Source organism: Corvus brachyrhynchos, unplaced genomic scaffold (assembly GCF_000691975.1).
Source record: "Corvus brachyrhynchos isolate BGI_N302 unplaced genomic scaffold, ASM69197v1 scaffold167, whole genome shotgun sequence".
Classification (NCBI taxonomy): Eukaryota; Metazoa; Chordata; class Aves; order Passeriformes; family Corvidae; genus Corvus; species Corvus brachyrhynchos.
Window position 1 is genome coordinate 420,589 of NW_008239547.1, and position 17,892 is coordinate 438,480.

Consider the following 17,892-nt stretch of genomic DNA (forward strand, 5'->3'; position numbering starts at 1 on the left):
CAGCAGGACTGAATGCATTGCCAACTCTGTAAAAAGCCGTGTAGCAATAACCCTGTCAACGTTTCCAATATTCTCAATCTAAGCTCAAGAAGTGATGGTTCTGTTAATAACTCCGGTACAGCTGAAAAGGGAAAAGGCTGGAGGAAAAATTCATTCTCTATTTCCTTTAAGCTTGGAAGGAAAGGATGGGGGAAGGAAAGAAATTGAAAACCAGTTTCCCCACTCCTAAGTAAGAGAACTCCATTGTAATCCTAAGTTCATTTACACATGCTTAGCTGCATTGGCACACCAGGCATTTAATTTAACATATTGATGATAATGAATTTTTATATCAAGGAAGGAGACAGGGAGTTCAGAATTTAATGGAATCTGCCTTTGAATTTTCTTGATGATAGTATTTTACTTTTCCATGTCCTTCATCTCCAGCTTCCTAAAGCATATTCCAAAATGCCTGAACTCATGACTGAAAAGAGCTATGACCATAATGAACAGACCTTGTACTTTCTGAATTAATTAATTCAATCATACATGCCTCAGCCCTTGCTTGCAGGGGTTTGCCAAAAATAGACTCAACTTGTGAAAGCTCAATATTAGTGTGGCCGGGAAGGCTGGGAAGGTCTTTCCTTTCCCAGGCACTTCCTTTCTGACCCTTTTCACCACGTTCACCTGGAGTGTCCTCAAGAGAGGAGAGTTGTATCAATTCAGTCATGCAAAAAGCAGATTATGTTCATTTCTACCCATGCAAAGCAAACAGCCTTAGCTAATTTAACAGCACTCAGCAAATTGTGCATAGTTGGTTGGAGCAGGGAGTGAGGGTGAATACATTACCATTACATTGGTAGTGCAGAGGAATTTGGGTAAGTAAGTAAGAAGTTGTCACACTAAGCCCCACAATTCCAGTTTGAATAGTACCAGTCCTTAGGGATAGATTTTTAAAGCTGTAGGAATTCTGCTGACATTGATGGATTACTTGGTGTCTCTTCAAACCTTTCATGTTTCTTTAATATGGGAAAGTCAATTATCTGTTATCCCAAAACAGTTGCAACTTGGCATGTAAACAGATGGGTCCATTGTTTCAGATTTGGTCAGACACTTCCTTTGACTCTCTGTAAATTTAGCATTTATGTGGAAGTCAATGATCTATCCTCATTGTGATTGTATGAGTTATACAGACTTTTCAAAGAGAGTAATAAATGGGGCCAATGCTCAAAATTTATATCAAGAGGGGGATCAGAGTCAAGAAAGCTCCATTTGTAAAATGTGCATTTGTTCTTCCAAAAATGCCCGTTAAATGCTTTCAACTGCTGAAGAAAATGCTTATGAAACACTTGTAAGGGCTGTAGTATTTCATACACACAACAGAAAAAACTAATGGAAATACCAGGGATTTTTGGTTTTTACTTTCTTCTATAACACTGGCAAGCATTCATGTGCAGCATGTCTAAGTGTTCACAGACCATCAGTAAAAAAACAGTATACTTGTTTCTGGAAAACAAAATTGGCAATAGGAGATCTTGGAGGGTGTGCAGAAAATTGCAGTGTGAATAACAAGGAGAAAAAAAAAGAAAAAGAATAGCAAACATATTCCCCGGACCTTTTAGTGGCTCAACATTTAACCAAAGTTAGAAAGATGTAACAGGGTTACTGGAGGTTTCTTTCATGCATTTGTAGCAAGCTGCATAATTCTTCACAATTTCCTACTAAATTTTTCAATAAATCAAAGCATCATTTTCTGAGCATTCTTTCTGTAACCTTAGCAACAAAAGCAGGAAGAGGGAGAAATTGCAGATGGAAATCCTATCTGTCTGATCTCATCTAGGCGGAGCAGTAAAATGCCTTGAGGGATAAAATGCCGTGATCTCTCAGAGGTATTCTGCTCCAGTACAGATAACAAAGCAAGCTGTTCCTCAGGTTCTTCCTGCTCCAGGCAAAGTATGGATTCCTCTCTTCTGGTGTATGAAAAGTGTCTTTCAGTGCTAGAATGGACATAATCTGGCTCCAAAGTGCTACTGCTTAGTTTAGCCATATCCAGGAGTGGGCCAACAATCTGGTTTACATAGGTCAACAACCTGGTGGGTGTTCATTTTGAGGATATAACTTTAGGGGTATAATATTGGCTGGCACAGTGGATTATAGCAAGTTTGGTGAGGATGTTTGGAACATCTTCATTCCATAGTCATAAGTTAGTGCACCCTATGTCCCTATTTGTCTAGAAAACAAAATCTCTAATTCTTAGAATTGTAAAATTAGTATGCAGTTGAAAGAAACAGCAATTCATTCCTGAAAATTTTTTTCAATAAAACTGGAAATAGAACTTTTGATTCTATCATTTACTCATTAGCAGTGTATAAAATGTTGATTTTTTTTTATATCAGGCATATTGTTCCATCACCTTGGAAATCAACGTAATTTCTTAAATACACTGCAGAGGTTTTGTTTCTTACATAAACATTCAATAAAGGGTAGTACACATCTGTATACTGCTCCAATAATGCATATTAATTTATATTAAATGTTAGGTGACTGTGATTGCTAAAAGAGGCTGGAGTCTGTACAAGTGCTTTTCTTTTTTAGTTGTAGCTAATATTGAAATTGGAGGTGAAATTCAGCTCTTCAGTTTGGAAACCTAAGTATAGATGCATGTGGCATTGACGAGGTACATGCAAGTTTTTCCTAGGGCATGTAGTCATAGAACAAGGGGAAATGTCTTCAAACTGAAAGAAGGTAGGTTTAGATGAGATATTAGGAACAAAGTCTTTGCCATGAGGATGGTGGGCACTGGAACAGGTTGTCCAGAGCAATTTGGATGACATCCCTGGAAGTGTTCAAGGCCAGGTCGAATGGGCTTTGAGCAATCTGGTCTGGTGGAAGGTGTCCCTGCCGATGGCTGGGGAATTGGAACAAGATGATCTGTAAGGTCTCTTCCAACACAAACTGTTCTATGATTCTGTGATCAAAGTTGTTGCAAATTTAAGGTGAAAGTTACCTAGCTATAGATGTCTAATTTTAGGCTGTTGTTATACTGAATGGTCCACTGCCACTCCTGAAGGGTAAGGCTCAGCTGTAGGTCCTGAATCATATCTGCAGTTTTCAGATGGCCCTGGGTTCCTCCTGTGCTTACTCAATTAGATCTCATCCATGGTCAGTACAGGCAGTGCAGTTAAAGTGTGTATTCGATTTGTTCTAAAGCAGACCTGAATGAGCTGGCAAGTCTTCACTGACAGCGTTAATAGATCTGTGGTTCTGAGAACGGATGCTTACAAACCCAGCTCTTAGGTAGACAGCTGCACTGAAGTATCTGACCTGCACACCAAACAAGCTGGTCATCTACCTATTTGTTCATCTGAGTCTGAAGACAAAAGATACAGATTGGTGGGGTTTTTTTTGTTTTTTTTTTTTACAGATATAGCAATAAATTGTATCAAGCAAAATAAAAACAGCATGTTTCTGGTCAAGGTCAAAATGTTGAAATTCCTCCTCTCTTTTCCCTCTCCCTACCTTAGTCAACACTCCACCAACCACACCTCAGTAAAAAAAGATTGATTTGAAACACAAGTAAAATCTCATGTCTTCATCTTTCACTGGTTTTCCATGCTTAGATGTTTGGCATCACTTCTGTTGCTTGAAATTGTCAAAAGACACCTTTCAACTCAAAAATAATTCTGTAATGCCTTGTGTTTTATCTTCTTAGTGTCCTGTATTTAGATGAAAGACAAAAAAGGAAATACAAGTTTATGCAACATTCTGCTTTGGATTGATTTACTCTGAAAGAGCAATTTAGATTTAGAAGTTATACACAAGAAAAAATAGCATCTATCAAAACCAAAATGATGTGTTGGTATAATTTTGAAATATTTGAGTATATTGGATCAACTGCATTCTAGGTGAATTTGAAGACAGTACTTTTCAGAGACAAGAGAGGGAGGATATTATTTAGCATCCTGATCTTGTCTGGGTAATTGTGAAGTGCACAGAGTATTCCTCTTGATAAAAACAAGAGTGCAGATTCTGCAGAAAGCTTCTTTGGAGCCTGATGTCAGGCAAAGGCAGCAACTTGGACACACCTGTCTAGGCAACATGTAACTCATCAAGCATCTCAATTAAATACGATGTCTTAGAGTTGTGGCAGTAGAGTTCTCAAGGGATTTATTTATTTTATTGAGCATGACTGCAAGATCTGATAACGAAGCATTTCTGTGACAAGTCCTTAAGAAATGTGGCTGGTGATAACAGTTTCGTAAAACTGTACATAGCAGTTTTGTTCAATATTCTTGTGTACACAATCCTGACTGAAATGCTGTTACAGATGTATACAGAAAAATACATGTGAATAAAGCAAAATGCATACTTTTTCCAAACAAAAGAGCAGGACAAACTGCTACAGGCTACCCACTTTCATAATCACTGTCTTTCTCTGTAAGCCATGAATGGTGATTTGGAAACTTTGTATATTGTTTGCACATTTCATCCAGTCCCATGTTTTAGTAACTAAAGCTTCCGGTGTGTTGCATGTGAGAGCAAAACTAGAAAGTGCTGTGGTTAAATAAATTATTATTAGTTTGTTTGCAATCTGTTTAAAACCAGTGCTTCCCAGGGAAGCCGTGGTGATGCAGTTTGTCCTGTGATGCCCAGGTTCTCCTATGACCATGGTCTGGCTCTATGCTGACCAGCACACAGCTGGACTGAACAGCATGGCTTTGACAAAGACCGGTGCTGAGCGAGGTGTATATGAGACACCTTTAAAAGCTTCAAAATAAGCTTTATCCCTACAGGTAAAATGCTACTGCAGTAATTAACCCATGCTCCTGCCTGTATCAACTTTGTATTGATTCTATGTGTTCCTACAACTGATTGCCCTACAATTTTGGCTCAAAACCCTGATGGATCCCTGAACCATGGTATCGACAGCTCGGGAACAGCATCACACACCAGTGAGTGTGGAGGCAGCTTCCTGCACTGTCCTACAGAAGGCCCTGATCAACTATACCTGCTAGTATCAACTTAATGCTTCAGATCTTTAACACTTAAACCAATTTGTATTTGCCATTTGCCCTCCTCATTTGAGGGCTCTCGGTTGCTGTTTTCCTCCTGTCTCTTCCAATAGAGAAGTGCCAAAGAACAGGAAATAAGGATGACTTACATCTCCTGCCATTTGAATATATATTGCAGGAATACATTGGCTATAGAGAGTTTAGAGTTGCTCTAATGCCTGGATGGGAAAAAAATAAGAGGGTGTATAATATTAAACTGAACTTATTATATATTTAGGGGGAGGAAAAAATTGCCTGTGTGGCTATAAGTAGGTCAAAGTACATATGCTCAGAAACACACTGTTTGTTATATTCCACACAGGAAGTGGATCTTTAGAAGACTAAAATACCAAATCTTTAAAAGCTAACTAGATAGAAATGTAGTTATTTATTGTATTATCTGGAGTCATAAGCCCCCAAGAATGGAGCTGGTAACAGATTTGGTGTCATAACCACTAATGCTCTGTAGCCTAGACCTGGAAGATAGTTTTTTATGTTTACAAAAAGTCATTTTTGCAGTTTCAGTTTCATGAACCCTTCAGTCATTTATACATATCTAAAAATGAGAATATAAACTCTAAAACCTGTGTCATAATTACACCAAAATAAAATTTCTGCTAGACATTTTTTGGGTCATTGTATTGATATGGTTCTTTTTATTTTCTTTTAGTGGAGAGGATGCTATGGAGCAATTAAGACTTATTTTCAGAATGTTGTTTCTCAGACTTCTGCTCCAGCAAATCAGGAACAAAACTGCATAATAAATATTTCCCTACTCTAATTGAGTTTTGAGTGACTGGTGATTTGGCTTTTTTCCTTTCTTAAGTAAGGCATTGCAGAGATTTTTGCTCTCTTGAAGCTTGTCTCATATGACAAGACAGTCCAAAGGGCTTTATAAGCCTGCTGTAATGACCCCTAAATAGGCTGACAGTTTTATAGCAGTCCCCAAGAGGGAAGCTTCCTTTCAAAAGCAGCTGAATATCATGGAAAAGGCAGTGACTCCACATTGACTTTTCACAAAGCCAGAAAGACTAAATGGCTTTTTGGATTAATAACAGTTTTATGGCATCCTTCTCTTGCAGAATGTCTGTCAGCATGTGTGACCCTCCATTATAGGTGCTGTCAGGAGCTCAGAAAAGTGCCGTTTAAAACCTGGGAGCTTAAGTTGTTATAGAGCTGTGTAAAGCCATGTGTCTGCATAGGGGAGAGAGATGTGAGATAAATCCTTTGTTTTATCCCAGCTGATGACATCATTTAATGTTTACCATAAAAACCTCCAGATGTAAATCTGTGAGATTCTGGGCAAAGTGACTTCCACGCTGGCCCTAATGAAAACCTCTGCACACACACAGTAGGCTTTCAGGACTCTGCAGAGCACTCGTGTAGCCTCTTCTTGGAGAATATAGTGTGAGATGACATTTTAAATACCAAAGCACTCAAGACACAGAATTTCCTCTTCAGTTAGATTGGGTTCCTTTCATTCATTTGTCATTATATTGGCTGTTAAATACTGGGTTTTCTAGTGTTTGTGTAATCAACAGTGATATTCACAAGCTGTCTTCAGGTTCTGCTCACAGTTGATGCTGAGTATGTATGCAATGCCCATATTGCTATATATATGTATATTCCCTTAGTTTCTCCCATATTGGATATTCAAAAAAGAAAACAAAAAAAAAAAAAAAAAAAAAACCCACCCCAAAACAACAAACAACAAAACGACAGGTTGCCGTTTTGTCATTGTGAAAGCAGCAAGTCACTGTGAAAGCAGTTCTTTAAATTGCATGTTTCCTCAGTAGATTCATACAGAACAAAGACTTTTATTAAGAAATTGAACAGCAGAGAGTTCATCCTTGATGCAAAGCACCTATGAAATTGGTAATTTTGATCACCTTAGAATGATAGAGTTTCCTAAGCAGCAGCCCCTATATGTATCCTCTGTAAGACTTTGATGTTGTAATCCACATGTAGCTTATCTACTGAAATTTGAGCTTTCACATTTCAAGAGGCCAGTTCAAGTTAAGTATTCCTTAGGGTTCTTTGATTATCAGATCCTATAAACCTGTAATTCATAGCATTGCTTGTTATGATTGTAATTGCAGTATTCTGTTAAAATGAGTTATATGGCAGCAGCATGCAAAGTGTCTCTATCCCCATTTTCCCTGGCCTTAATTTTCCCACTAGGATCCCATCTGAGGATAGGCGATTATTTCTTGTACTGTCTCATCTCCTGTGCTAATGGCTGGTGTGCTAGGGATATTCTCCATGTGTCCTTGCCACCTGCCCCTGTCTCAGTCAGTGTCTGCCTAAAGAAAATGTGAATAAATGAGGAAAATCAATTTCAACACCATACACACATGCTTCTCCTGCCCAGGTAATATGGAGTGTGACTGTGCATCTCTCTTGCCCCTTCTCGGTGCCCAAAACGTGCTGTTGAGAAGAGGTTTTCCATCACCTGCAATGCAGAGCTAGCTCAAGTCCTACCCAAGCTGTCACCTCTGTTCTCCCCCTTGAGCTGCTTTTAGCTGGTGGGGACTAAAAGCAATTTTCTAGCAAAAGTCTGAAACAATTCAGAAGTCAATTTTGGCTGTATTTTACTGACATGATAGGCAGAGATACCATAAGAGAGCAGCCAGCATTACATGGGATTCGGTAAAAGTACAAATAGTTTTGAGGAAGCTGTTTTTGCTGTATGTGTGCAGAGACATCTTGGTGCTGTCTTATTTAAATAGAAAGTGTGTTTTGGTTCTACAAAATGGATTGCCAGAACTTCTTTATTCCTTAGGGAAATAATTTTAATTGCTAGCTTATTTCCTTTCTCTAAATACCCAAAGTATTGTTATCTTTGCTTCTTTTTGCTGAAAAGTAGTTTGTTTTAAAATATGAAGTCTCATGTTTTCTGCTTTCAGTGTTTCCATTATAGTCTACAAATGCACCTTTTAAAAACCACAATTCTCTGATTAATTTCATAGGTTATTAATCTAGAAATGTTTATACTCAGAAGTAAAGACGACTTTCTGAAATTAGTAATTGGTAATAAATTGTTTCAGAACTAATTTTTGGGGCAAATACTAGCAGCAATTTCAGTTATTTTAGAAATAGACCTAGTCTGTGAGTTTGGCAATATTAGAGCAATTTGTTAATATATTTTGTTAAAAATCAGATACCAGACCTTCCTTTCACAGTAATAAAATTAAGCATCTATAAAGTCTACCTCTATATTTTTGGGGGCTTCAGAATTTTTTCATTATGTTGTCATGCCAATTGAAGTTGGAAATGCAATTTTAATAAGTAGCATATTTAAAGGGACAACAGTTATCAAATTAAATGCAGTCTTGTTGTCTTCTATTGCATCTAGCAGTAGTTCATGGCACTTGATCACAAATATCTGAAGATGAGGATCCTTGGATGGGATGATTGATTGATTGATTGATTGTTTTTTCATTGATAATGTCACAAACAATGTTCCAGTACTGGGAGAAGGCAGCCAAACAATCTGCTGAAATGTAACGGCCATCTGGTCGGCTGATCTATAATAGTTTGTCTTGTTAATCTTCTCTCCTCTTCTCTCCTCTTCTCTCCTCTTCTCTCCTCTTCTCTCCGCTCCTCTCCTCTCCTCTCCTCTCCTCTCCTCTCCTCTCCTCTCCTCTCCTCTCCTCTCCTCTCCTCTCCTCTCCTCTCCTCTCCTCTCCTCTCCTCTCCTCTCCTCTCCTCTCCTCTCCTCTCCTCTCCTCTCCTCTCCTCTCCTCTCCTCTCCTCTCCTCTCCTCTCCTCTCCTCTCCTCTCCTCTCCTCTCCTCTCCTCTCCTCTCCTCTCCTCTCCTCTCCTCTCCTCTCCTCTCCTCTCCTCTCCTCTCCTCTCATCTCCTTTTTCAGCTACAGAGAAAGCAAGACTTTTTCTGCAGCATACTACTGTGCAAGAGCAGAGCTCATTCCTGGGTGTGCCAGCTGCTTTTTCTCTGGCTGAAGTTATTAGTTTTCTTCAATTACAGCCTTACAGAGAGAGAGCTTGAGAGATGGCAGAACTTCTTGTTCAGTAATGTCTGTGGTTTGGATCTAATTGAATCCAGTATTTAAAAACAAAATATTCATGCATTTGAATTCAACAGTGACTCTTACTCCTAAATCTTGTTTGATAATATCATCTGTCTCCTAGAGATTTATATTACTTTCAATTTCTGTTAAAGAAAAAATATGACAGGAAAAGAATTAAATCTAAAAAGTCCCATGTTTATGTATGTGATTTTATCATCATAGAATCATGGTGTCTTACTTCACTGAGAGGGAGCTTATTGTTTCATGTTTGTTTCAGTACTATTTTCATGTGCTTCTTTGGCCAGAATCTCAGTTAATAATTTGAACTAATGTCAGAGGCATAATGTAGTTGTTACTTTTAAATATCACATATAGTTAATTTTTGTTATCTTGATTGTGAAAGATTACATCACACATTGGAAGACTTAATCTCTTAAGGGACAGCAATTACTGATGAAGTGAGTATGTGATATTTGAATGTATTTGAGATTATCTGTATATGTAATATATGGAACAAATACTGAACACCAAGTATTTAAAGAAGGCTTAATCCTCAGTTGTGCTGAACTTTTATGAGTAGTGCATGTATTCAGCTTTCCTGAGAAAATTCATTTGTAGTTGGAGAAGTATGGGAATATATTCCAAGTGTCATCAGACAATATCCCTTATGAAAACTAAGAAATTAATCTCTACAATCTACAATAAGATGGCAACTCAGCATCAAGTGTTTCCTGAGGTTAAAAATAACTTGTTTCCCCAAAAGAAAAGTTTTATGAGAGATGTTCTAATAAATATTCCCTTTATAGTCGCAAAGGTTGCCAACAGTAATCCTCACAGCTGGTGCAAAGAATATCTGGAGAAATCCTTTGCTTTAATGCTGTACTGTTCGGTAGAAGAAAGGTGCTATGTACTTCATATACATGAAGTACAGTAAAAACAGTATTTGAACAGAACTGCACATCCAGAGAACCAATGGGAGATAATGCTCATATCCCCCAAATACCTGAAAAACAAAGAAAAAATAAAAGCTTTCTTGAAGCAGTTAAGTGTATGTTCTCTGCTTTCTCTGCATGTTCTTCCTTTCAGTAACATGCTTCTATGTCATTAATAGATACTGAAAAGTTTGTTTCTTGTCCTAATTGTATTTACATATAATTCTAATTATCAGCAGAACTCTAAATCTGTCTCATATGACTATTAAAACTCTTTTCTTAATTGAATAGTTTACATGCAAGTTCATATAAATTCTTAAGCATTTTTCCATCTTCTTATGTAGTACCTACCTGGAGGGAATGGAGTGTCTTATGAAGCAAGTACAATCAACCAAAGCATATAAACAGGTCTGACAGAATGAAAACTCGTACGTATCTAATGATACCAAAAAAATCGTATTTATGAAAGACTCCAAGAATTTCATTTCCATGGTAATGCAAATTAGAAACTATGAAGGCAGTGACTTGGAACAGAAGCTTGGATCCTAACCTTACTGGGTGCTCCCAAGCTGCTTACATCAACTTTACTAGTTAGCTGCTTGTGCCTTTTTGTTTCTGATTGTAAGTTTACAGATGGGATTAAAAAAAATTAGGATGTGAGAGAAAAATCATTAATAGTATATTCATAAAATGCTATAAATATTATTAATTAATAAAATTCTGCATTTATTATTAACAAAATTCTGCATGAAGGCTATGAAGAACAATTCCGTCTTCCTTCTATCATTCAAGTAGAAGCAAATTTGCTTCCCTCTGGAAGTATCTAAGATTATTTAACTTGAAATAAATACTAAACAAGACTTTTTATACACAAAACTTGGTAGACATAAGTAATTCCTCACACAGTGCCAAAATCTTGAGCTGCAGGCTATAATTTAAGTGTTTGATTTACAAGCTATATGACGAATCTGCTTTGGGCATGGGTCAAGGTACCATTTAAAACATTCTGATAGAGCTACCAACTAGGCTCAGTGCTAGAGCCTTCCAGTTGTGGAGGTGGGGGCTTAGGTACTAGAAATTAACTGGAGTAGCTTTCTTAGCAATAAAAAAATTGAAACACAAAATAAACTTTCACAGTTTTGGCTATGGTTTAAATATTGTATGTTTATCTGAAACAAACCGCTTGGTAATTATTTGTTATTTGTCTCTGGAGCTCTTTCCTTGAGACTTGGTAGGCCTTAAATGTGACCATTATTTACTAAGGAAATTCCCAGTCAGAATGATAAATTGGACTGGGAATATATATATTTGTTTTCGAATCCTTTTACTTTACAGTACCTCCATTGTATACATGGCAGTAATAACTGTTTGTGTTGACCATTAAAGGAGGAAAGAATTTGGTAAGGTGACTGGCTTTTGTCATCTTCCTGACAGTATAGTTTTAATTATGTTTACTTGTGTGACTAACCTAGGGCTGGTGAAGCCATTAAAAATTGCTTCTTCAGAATTTTTACTGAGATTTACTGTACATATAAAGTACATCCTGGCATACAAAGTTCAGCAGAAGACACAGAAATTGTCAAGGAGAAAAGAACCTGATTATATCTGCAACTGCTTTAGTAAAATGCGTCAGTAATGGTGTTAATATAGGATCAAATCCAGCTGAAACAGGATTTATGGTCAATATGTTTAATCTAGGACGTGAATGATGTCATCTAGAATATAAATCCTTGCCAAGTATGTCTCCAGCTCAGTATCATGTCAGTAGGAATTGGTTGTGTATGATGTGGGGCTGTGCGGAGGGCGTGTCAGGTCCACGTGGCAGCACGGCCTGGTGTGAGGGTACTCCCCTGTGGCTGACTGGATATAGGAGGTAAAGCAGGAGAGGAACTTCTCCATCACCAGGGTAATTCTAAATTCTGAGTCTGCCTCTTCCATTTTCTATGGTACTGTGTATTTTCTGAGTTTATTTTAATTTTCAAACTCTATCATTGAGGCTTTGGGTCTTTTTGCTTTGTCTCAGAAGGGGAGGAAGCAAGGAATGAACTAAGAAATACTAGCGTTTACTACTTTCATAGTATTACTTGTAGCTATTCAGCAGAAAGCTGGCAATGCTGTTGATTTAAACATTTTATGGTTGCAACAGCTTAGTTTGAGTGAAGGAAGACTGGAAATCTGAGACATGTTTCATTGTTTGCCTCAGACCACACACTTTTTTTCTTTTCTCTGTCTTATATAGGAAGGTACAGACCTTCACAGTAATTGACCTTAACAGAAATTTGCTGTGAGGAGAGCATGACAGCAACTACTGCATCTTTAAAAACCACAAGAATTAGGAAGATTTCTTCTACAAATATGTATATATTTGTCTGTCTTGGAGGGGAAAATCTACAGTAAACCAAACATTTGGAGATTTAAAATAAAATAGAATTGTAAGCCTACAGCTATTAGAAATATTTTGGATGTTCTTATATAGGATAGTCTATTGAATTATGGTCAGAAATGTTAAAAAATACAATTTTTTTAAGGTGCTATCTGTGAATGGTTCCCATGGCTTTGTTAGAGTGTGGCCCTTGTTACAGGAACTGTCCATCTTTCCTCCAAAGCCATCAAATATTTTGCCATAGATTTCACTGGTTATTACAGAACACGTATGATTGGGATTTGTGATAGTGAACATTATAATCATAATATAAGATGATTGCTTGAGGTAACTGCCTTGTCAGCTGCTGATGGTTGGGAGCAGAGCTGTCTCTGCAACATATTTACAGTTTGTGCTTTTTTCCTTCATTACTGAGTTTCTTTGAGGAGCAACAGGACTCAGTATTTCAAGGGTGAGTTTTATAGCTAAGGTGCATCTTCCATTATAATCTGGTTTTCCTATGTTTTTTCCCTTTTTCAGGAGGACACAGATCATAATTATTATACATCAAGGACATATGGCCCCTATGATTCTACTAGCCGGGATTTGTGGGTCAATATAGACCAAATGGAGAAGGACAAAGTAAAGATTCATGGGATCCTTTCCAATACCCACCGTCAAGCAGCAGTAAGTTATTTTACCATTTTCTTCTTTGACGAAAGACTTTGGATATTTTTCCCCAGGGACCCACACAGCACTATTACTAAGTACCATGACTACTGCTCACAGAGCTATATCTTTGAATTCTAGTTAAGCTGTGGAAGTCTTTACACTCTTGTTATCAATTGATTCCAAGTTGCCTTTTTGAACCTTCTGTAACAGTCATTCAGAGGTGCCTTTACAGATATATTTAAAATTTTCCTCTGTTCATAAGGATCACAATCTATCAAACAATAAACCACTTGCATTGCTGAAATCAGAGGGAATTTTACTGTTGAGTTTAATAGTGATAGAGTTGGGTTCAGGATGAAGTTGATGAAGTTTTAAGTCTCCCACGGAACGTATGTGGTGTGTTTGCACTTCTATTTTATATGAGGTGTCACGCTTATATTTCCTTTTGGGACAACTGATAAAGCTCATGAGAATGTCATATAGTAACAGAAATTATGTGATCACAATTTTAGGTTATCAGCATATAAATAAATTGTAGCATGAATAACAATCATATTTAACTTATTGTAATCGTTGCTGGAAAAAATGGGTATGAAAATAACGGGCTTACACACTTAGGAATGGAATAAAATACTCTGTAATTTAAAGATTATATTCTCTGTTCTCATCTGTGGCTAGAAGCTGCATACATAGAAGAGCCAATATTAGCACAAATTAAATACAGAAAATTACAGCTCGGAACTGTGGCTCATGAGATTCTTGTTTCATCCATTCACCAACTTAGCTCCAACAAAAAGTCCTTGGGTTTTGCCAGTTTAAAACAAAATCTAGTGAATGCCTTACTTAAAAGTTGTACACTTTTTAAAGATGCAGGTGTGTTTAACAGTTTTAAAGCTAAGAGAAAGCCCAAGTTTAATTCGTCTTTTCCTTTGTTTATCTGTTATCACCCTGGTACAAGCCAGGTGACTGCTCAGAGGGATGCAAGAGGCAGCAGAAAGAAATACTGTGGTGACACTGACTGTGCCGTAATCAAACCTCTCCTGATGGGAGAGAGTTTTTAAAGTCCTTGCCAGGAGTTCCAGAGACAAACAGGGACTCTCAGCCTTCGCTGCTTCTCGATAGTTGTTTATTAAGTCTTATCAGAGAAAAAGAGTCACTAGCATGATTCAGACATAGCACAAAGCAGAGAATGCAGGAGAAAAGCCCAATTATCAAGATTACACAGCCTTTTTAAAGATAAATTAACCAATGGTTACTAAAAACATACATTATATTTACTTTTCTACCAATTATTTAATAACACAGCCAGGAACTGCGGAATTCTTTGTCCAATCATCCCAAACTACTTTTACTGCAGAATATGGAGTAGTAGAACAAGAAGAAGGTTTGGAGAACAACAACAATCCTCCATTTTGATGGGTTCTGCTTTTGTCTATTTACTACATTAACAAACCCAAAACCTCTAAATTTTTCACCCTGTGACAATCTTACATAGTAGTCTGTCACCTAATTTACACTAGTACAGTTTCTAGTTCTTTTCTAATAGTAGTCAGTTTTTTCCATGGACAGAGGTCAAAAGCTGTGTTGTTCAGGGAGGTGAAACCCCTCAAAACAGGCAGAGACATATTCTCTGCACTCTGGGTTCCTACACTGTGGTATTTAAGTTAGAATACAGAAAGCAGAGTGAGGTGATAAATCCAGCACATCTAAGTGTCAGAGAGTCCAATGCAAAAAATATATCCTTCATAGTTAAAAGACCGTAGGCAGTCAGGGTTAATGCAAATGCAGAGGGTTCAGACAGTTATATATCTTTGGGGCAGACTTAATAAAACAGTGTATCAGCTCTTTTCTTAAGACAACTTGATTCTAATGAGAAAAAAAGAACCTCGAGGGTACCTAAAAGTGAGAACCTCTATTTTCTGCCTTGTCTACTTTGTGTGGGATCCTGGTGCTCCATGTTGAGGGAAAGAATGGAAATATGCCAAAAGAAAAGGTAATAAATAAATTACAAATACTTATAAAAGGTATAACATCTTTTCCTTTTAAAAGTAATTTCTGAAACCTGGGACCTAAACATTAATTAAATTTCTTTGAGAAGTTTTAACCCATGTTTAATGATTAGTAAAGATGACACCCTTCCATGTCTTTGTTGTAAGCACTTTTGTTTCCAATTGGATCCCTGAGATTATGCAGCTAAAATGTCCATTCCAAGGGGGTCATTTTGTTGAAGTTATTAAACTAGAGGCTAGAACAAGGCAATATTTTCTGGTCTGGTGTGGGATTGGTGTAGAGGACCATTCAGCATGCCAGATGGAACCTTGAGGGCTTCAACTGTTTCTCCCCAAAGCAAGTGGTTTAAGACCTTTCTTCTGAATGTCAGGTGCCCTCTCTGCCTTTCTGCCAGCTCCAGCAGAGAAGGCTCTGGTCCCTGTTTAGCACACTGATATCCATCTCTTTTCATGCTTACCCAAACATCTTGGACTGGGAACTTGAGTGGCTGCAGCCATGTCTACATACAGTTTTAAAGACCCCTTTTTCAGATTAATGTCCCCTCAAAGGCTGAAAAAGTACCAGAGAGTCATCCTGTAATGACGTACGATCTATAGTTGACTTTTTTGTATGTTTGTGTCCAAGTAAACAGCATCCATATGTACTACACAACAAAGTTATTTAACAGAGAGATGTGATCTCTATAACTGTACAACTGTAAAGTCATATATTTTGAGATCATACATACCGCAGCAACAATCTCTTACCTTCTCTCCTGTAGAGATAAACTTTGACATTACTCTTTTCATAAGGCCATTTTGCACATCTTTCTGTGACCCAGTGATTTTCATGCTGATAATTTCTAAACATTATTCTCCCATTTGACAATAGGACCAGGAGTTAAATTCTTACCAGCTAAATATCAAGGAATTCATTTAAGATGTCAGGGGTTCTTTGAATACTAAACATTTTAGACTCAATTTGTGTGTTTTCCTTCATTTGGAAGTGAATAATCTTAAGAGTTCCCAGAAGCTGTCAGTTGGTTTTGCTTCTACAAGAAAATCCATAAAAACTGGAGAGGGTCCTGGAGAGGATCCATGAGATGGTTTGACTTGATAAACAGCATAGTAATTGTTTGTGGAAAGTAGCAAACATATATTAATGGCACAATTACAATGTCTAACACTACAGGATTTATATCACTAGTAGTAAGTGTGTTTTTTCAATATATTGCCACCATCTTCTTAACCATATAATAAAATTTTAGAGGTGGCTTTGATATTCAGTGTGTTTAGATTAGATATCTAGGAGTTGATTACCCTAACATTGAACTAGAATACAGGATACCTCATACTTGGGAGCTCAAGTCTCTTTTCTTCCAGTCCATTCTATCATTTATGCATGGAGAAAACACTTTATTTCAGTGAATTGAAAACTCTGGTATTCTTTCTAAAAAACAAGGTATGCTTTCTAGCATGAAAATGAAAGCATAATATTAGTGACTGTTAGAATATTGTGTTTTAAAATATTACTTAAATCATGTTGGTTCTTTATTACAGTATTATGCTAAAAAATTGGCTATGTTAAACATTTTTACATTGTCAGAATTTAAGGTATCACATTTTGACTTAAGCCAGTGGGAGATCTGTATCTGGCTTGAGTGGGAATGATATCAAGTTTTTGGTGCAGACATCTTTGTATTAGTGTTTATATTGTAGCAATTCAGAAGACAGGTAAGGGGGCATAGTTTTCATTTGAGGTAGTTTAATGGTTATTGTGTACTCAGAAAGTTAAAGTTAATAGGTAAAATGGAGGGTGACATATAAAGGAAAGAGGGAAAATTTGGTCAGAAAATTGGTAGTTTTAACAGAGTTCTTCAAACTATGTTTGGTAGGGCAAGGACAATTTAAATGGAGTGCATTCATAGATATAGCATACACTTCAGCATTGAAAGCTGTAGAACATGGTAAAAGAACATTTGTGTGGATTAATTCATGTGCTATCTTTTGCATATGCCATTTTTGATTAGAAATGTTCAGTTGTACATCCATATTTATGTATATACAGAAAAGGTCATTAGAACCTACTCAGTCCAATTAACACAAGGCAAATGGATTTTGCATTCTAATTAAAAACAAACAAAAAATGTGCTAATAAATCCTGTCAAAATTCTGTCTTCCACTTAAACAGAAACCAAATCTAATTTAAAGTTACTGTAAGTCTTCAACTGCAAATTTCATGATAAATAATTCTTTAAACATTTCTGGTGTATGTAAATATAATTCTTCCTGAGAGAAGAAGTAATCATATAATCTGAAAATAATAAAACACAGGACAGAAATAATGGTAGGGAAAAGAAAGATGAAAGAGTACTTTTCTTCTTCCTTTTTTTCCCCCCACATTTTTAAAATGTGTGGGCTGTTGACCTTAAGTGGAGTCCTTAAAGGTTAGGGTTGAGGGACAGTCACCAACAACCCATCCTCACACCAGTTGTTACTGTAGTAACTCCTCCAAAATAAGGAATAATGGGCTGCATGCTCATTTCATATTTGGTATTTGGACCATTATGGAAGAGATGTGTTTTTCACAGGATATTATATTCAAACAGTGAAAAGACCTTGCTGGGATTTCAGCACTCTTTTCTGCCATGACTACTAATTTATTCAGCAGTTAACCAGGTAGTACACAAGGTGATAATTATAAGTGTCCACAATAATCAATGAGCTTTGGGAAAGGAATGGAATAGGTGGAAAAAGATAAAGCCATAGGCAGAGAGGCAAAATGAGTTTGAATTTGAATGATGCTCTGTGGTGAGTTTAGTTGAGGAGAAGAGTTCATTCCCCAAATTACAATTCTCTGCTATGAATTCAGCAGAA

General features: G+C 37.0%; 1 protein-coding gene across 1 annotated transcript in view; it reads left to right on the forward strand.

The window, feature by feature from the left end:
* The window catches only part of PLXDC2 (plexin domain containing 2), a 143,058-nt gene that overhangs the window by 10,501 nt on the left and 114,665 nt on the right, over positions 1-17,892 (forward strand). Inside the window, exon 3 of the mRNA XM_017741407.1 lies at positions 12,896-13,042. Coding sequence (XP_017596896.1) covers positions 12,896-13,042 — 147 coding nt within the window. The remainder of the gene's footprint in view (positions 1-12,895; positions 13,043-17,892) is intronic.